Source organism: Limulus polyphemus, unplaced genomic scaffold (assembly GCF_000517525.1).
Source record: "Limulus polyphemus unplaced genomic scaffold, Limulus_polyphemus-2.1.2 Scaffold3219, whole genome shotgun sequence".
Classification (NCBI taxonomy): domain Eukaryota; kingdom Metazoa; phylum Arthropoda; class Merostomata; order Xiphosura; family Limulidae; genus Limulus; species Limulus polyphemus.
The window spans coordinates 94,534-99,392 of record NW_013668829.1 but is presented as its reverse complement, the minus strand read 5'-3'; the positions used below and the strand labels follow the sequence as shown (position 1 = coordinate 99,392).

The 4,859-nt window shown below is 29.2% G+C and overlaps 1 protein-coding gene across 2 annotated transcripts in view; it reads left to right on the top strand.

The window, feature by feature from the left end:
- Positions 1 to 4,859, top strand: part of LOC106468916 (glycerol-3-phosphate acyltransferase 1, mitochondrial-like) — a 42,311-nt gene that overhangs the window by 21,932 nt on the left and 15,520 nt on the right. For both annotated transcript variants that reach the window (XM_022397318.1, XM_022397319.1), the window contains exons 10-14: positions 496 to 592; positions 896 to 1,025; positions 1,407 to 1,489; positions 3,051 to 3,164; positions 4,197 to 4,368. In XM_022397318.1, the coding sequence (XP_022253026.1) occupies positions 496 to 592; positions 896 to 1,025; positions 1,407 to 1,489; positions 3,051 to 3,164; positions 4,197 to 4,368 (596 nt within the window). The remainder of the gene's footprint in view (positions 1 to 495; positions 593 to 895; positions 1,026 to 1,406; positions 1,490 to 3,050; positions 3,165 to 4,196; positions 4,369 to 4,859) is intronic.

The following is a 4,859-nucleotide window of genomic DNA, read 5'->3' as shown; positions in this document are numbered from 1 at the left end:
TGTGACAGGTGGGTGTGGCAGGAGGGTCTGATTTTCTCTTTGATAGCTCTGTGACCAAACAGTATTAAAGGCTATAAAAATTATGGTCTGTTTGAGCAATAACAATTTTATAGAGAGCATTTTACGTTTAATTTCGTACATTTTCGAGGGGTGATAGATAAAAAAGGAATGATGACATGTTAAGACAAAATTTGTCATGTGTGTTACACTAGTGGAAATTCAGTATTTTTTCATATATTTCCTTTTAGAATTAAGAACTTAAAACTTGTATACTATTAAAATATGGATTATTAGCTAAGAAAATATGCTATTTTAATTGGTATGACATAAACAAAAAGTAGTTTAATAAAATGTTGAATGTAAGACACTAAAACCTAGTGTCATGCACAGTAAAGGGTATCCGTGCCAGTAGAGTTAAGGGAAAAATAATACTGTAAGATATATATATATTTTAACTATTGAAGATTTATAGTTTTGAAATTACAAAATTCTCAGGGTTTTAATGAGAGGACTTGGAGCCTTTTTCATCCAAAGAAAACTGGACCCTCATAAAGGAAAGAAGGACAGAGTCTATCGTGCCATTCTCCATTCGGTGAGTTAATATGATTTTTATAGTTGTTCATGACATGAGCAAATTTGTATGTTTTTCAACATGATCAGTTGTGAAGCTGTGATATGAAAATACAATCTTTAAAGGCTTAGTACTAAAGGCTTTCATATAATTAAATCCAATGAATATGATATTTTAGATTATAGAATAAAATATTTTGAAAAGTCATTGCATTGGGTTACTGGTTTCTGTGGGTTTCACTCAATTAATTTTAGGAAACAATTGTAACTTCTTGCACTTATATGAGATTATCAGAAATTTACACTTTTCTTTCTGTTATCTCAGTATATGTCAGAAAGTATGCGAGAAGGTCATAGTCTCGAATTCTTCATTGAAGGAGGAAGAACTCGGACTGGAAAAGCTTCTTTGCCCAAAGCTGGTTTGTTGTCTGTGGTCGTGGATACTGTTAATGAAGGTAGGGTTGTAATGTCATGCAATAGTCTCTTGTAATTTTTCTAGTAAGATTTTGAAAGACAACTATGTTATGTATTTAAAAAAGTACACATGCTAGTTCTTGTATATATATTGCATATCATGAAATCAAAATGTATTACTTATTTTATTCAGATTTTTCCTTTGCTGTTTTTTGTGCTATGTCAGTATATAATTACTATGGATCTACTTTGTTTCTTTTCAAGTTATAATGTTGTGTCAGAAATATATTATCATAGAGTGCTTAGTTTGTTTTTTAAAGTTAAAGTGTTGTGTCAGAAATGTATATATTATATACCTATAAGTAGGCAGGAAATATTCTGCTAAATTAACCAAATTGTTATTGTTATTCTTTTAAAATCAGGGATTGTAGAAGATGCCTATATTGTGCCTGTTGGTATCAGCTATGAGAAAATAATGGATGGCAACTTTGTTCTAGAACAGTTAGTAAGTACTATTAACTTCATGAATCTTTAGGTATGGTACATTTTACTTATTTTATGAATTAAATAAGATTGTATAACCCTTTTACAATTGGCTCATACTATTTACAGAATGCTGTATCAGGAATTTCACTTGTGCAATAATACATTTTGTTAAAGATCATAAGTATCTAGTGCACAAAGAATGACATTATTATAATTAAGTGTTTTTGTTAAAAATATGTTATTTGTCTATTGTAGTTACTCGCACTCAAACTCTTAATAAATAGAGCGCAAAGTGATTATCATTTTAAGTATAAAAAATGTTTTTCTTCGTCTTGTAGTTTTCATATTTCCTTTGTATAACTTCTAGAACCTCCTAAATGAATAGTTTTTTAAAGTAAATGTTTATATTTTATTTTTCATTTTCTCTACCATATCACTAACTCTAGCTGTTATCATCAAGGTACAATGCAATGAAATGTTTACAATTAGGGAAATGAAAAAGTACCTACCTTTAAATTTTTTGTAGAATATCCTTAAAGATCTTTTGGTTATATAAGGTCTTTTCCTTTTCACATCTAGTTAATTTTTATTGTTTTCTTTTCCTTTCTTGTCCATTACTATTTATTATTCATCTTCAAGTTAAGGGTGCCCTCTGGGTATATTACAGTATCTCTGGCAGAGATTCACTACCCCTCGGCAAAACTTTCTTGCACTGCATAATATCGTAAGCCTTGAGAACTGATGCAAAGTATAATATGTATTTTAAAAATGTTTAAACTATTCAATTATGCATTTTAAAACGTAAGTAGGATACAATTAACTAAAATATATAATTAAGACCGAAATACAATTTAACTGTATCTCTAACTATAACATATTTAGATAAAGAACAACTGTAAATGCTATAGTCAATCAAGCAGCCAATACTACTACAGATAGTCACGTGTACCCCGTGGTGAAAACTATACACCAATTTCAAAATACCCATTGTTGGATTATAGTGTAAAATGATCTCTTTATAATGACCATATACATGCATATGTAACCTCTACATGTAGGCTATAAAGCTCAAACAAATCTATTGAAGATGGGTGTGGCACCAGTCAGGGGTTGACAAAATGTATTTGTTTCCACTGCATTCGTTCAGAAAACACTGAAATGTGTGAATAAAGGTCAAGTAAATGTCTTATCATCTAGACGTACATCCACACAACCGGTATTGTATTATTGAAGATACAGAGTGACAAAGTAGAGAAATTTCATAGCTTGTGGGTCACATGGCAATACATCTGATTGTTTTTAAAGGTTTCTGTTGAAATTAAGGACTTAAAACTTAGATAACATACATTATAATGTTAATTTTATTCACATAAATTGATAGTAAAGGTGTTTAATTAAATTTTGAATTGTTATTTTCCAAAGAAAGAAGTTTAATTATAATTATGATCTGTAGTACAATTTTTTTGTATTAAATTTTACATTGTAAAAATGTTACAAACAGTTACCTGTCTTAAATGAAAAATTGAAATATTTATTAAAAAAACAGGATTTTAATTTTTGTCACTAATTTTGTTAACTAGGGTAAACCCAAGATTATGGAAGATTTCAAGCATGCTGTGAAAGCAGTTTGGCGTATTTTCCATTCTAATTTTGGTTCTGTTAGAGTTGACTTTTGTCAGCCCTTCTCTTTGAGAGTGAGTTTCATATATTTTAATCTTTTTTTAATGGATGTTTCACTGTATGTTCAGTGATTTTAGGCTAGGATTATCATTATTTCAGAGTGATTTGCTAAATTTATATTGCTTATTTTACCAGTGAGGTATTTCACCTTTCAGATATTTAACAATTCCTTTTGTCAGTGTTTTAGAGTTACTGAATTATGTAAATAATTTTCAAACATGTAATAGCATAATATTGTTTGTTTTGTTTCTGTCTTTTTTTTTTTTACAGTTAGTAAGTTAGCAAGGAATTGCCCTCTAAAAAAATCCCTCAAACCAGAAACACTTAAATGTATTGTATATTTTTTCCTACAACTTCTTAACAGACTCTCTAAAAAATTTAACTTCTCTCATTTTGTAAAACATTTTTTAAACTTTATTTTGTATTATTCTAAGCATTATTCGGTGATGAGGAACTTGTACCTGATAATGACAAAACCTTGTCGAAACGTTGAACATTTGCTGTTATGTTAAACTTATATTAAAGTTTTTCTTCATTACCCATTCAAGCCATCTCCAGCCATTATTAATCTAAGCATTATGTTCCATAATTTGCCAAACCAAAAAAAAAATTTTTTTTCATTGTCTGTGATTAGCTTTAACTGATTACTACTACATTTTCCTGTTGTTGTTTTTTTCAATTTATTATGCAGTTAGTTTTATTTTTGGCTAGGGATAAAATTAGATAGTAGTAAAGAATTGGTGCAAAAGTTTTTAAATATTTACTTTGGAGGGTTCATAGCTTTCAAAATGTTTCCAGCACTTGTGAAATTCATTTGCATTTATGCTTGTTTATGTTAACAGGCATAAATGCAAATGAATTGTGCACATGACTTATAGAGGGATGTTTGAAGAAAATTCTATGTCTGGATCTAAATGTCAGAAATCTTGAATAGTTCTTAATTAAGCTATTTTTTCAAATGCCTTTCTGTAGTATTAAAAATGTTTTTTGTGGTTATTTTGTTATAAAATAATAAACAGCTGTTAAGACCTTTCTTCTTGGAGCAGGAATTCCTTAACTCATCAAAGAAGTTTCAAATGAATCTTTCCCCTCAATCCTTGGTTTCTGTTGATCGTCCACTTCGCTCGACTCCAACAAGTGGCTTACTATATGGTACGGATATTGTAGTTGAAGATTATCGCCAGGTAGTAAAGGCTCTAGCAGAACATGTTGTATATGGTAAGTTAATGTGTGTTTTTTTTTTCATAACACTTTGATCCTGATTTTATGTACAATTATTAATGTTTCTCGAATCTAACTTTGATTTTTTTTCTCGTATTGCATATTTCATGGTTATTTTTTATGCTTTATTTCAAACATACCTTTCATTTTATGGATGAGGACATATTTTCTTCATGTCAGTTTGTTATGTTTTTGCTTTATTTGTTCTCTACTTCCATGATTCTGGGCATATTTCTTTTAATTTTTTGGTTATTTGTTCACCTTTGTATTGTTTTCAGATTACTAAGTATAATTTTTCAGTTTCAATTTTAATCATTTTTTACTTAACAGCATTTTGGAAATTGACAACAACAGTTATGTTTTGGTTTAACCTCAGCTGAGATTCATTTTGCAGTTGATGTGTTTATTCTAGTTTTTGTATTTTAGTAATGGACATTTTATTAAAATTCATCTTTGTGTGTGTGTGTGTGTGTGTGTGTGTAAAAGTT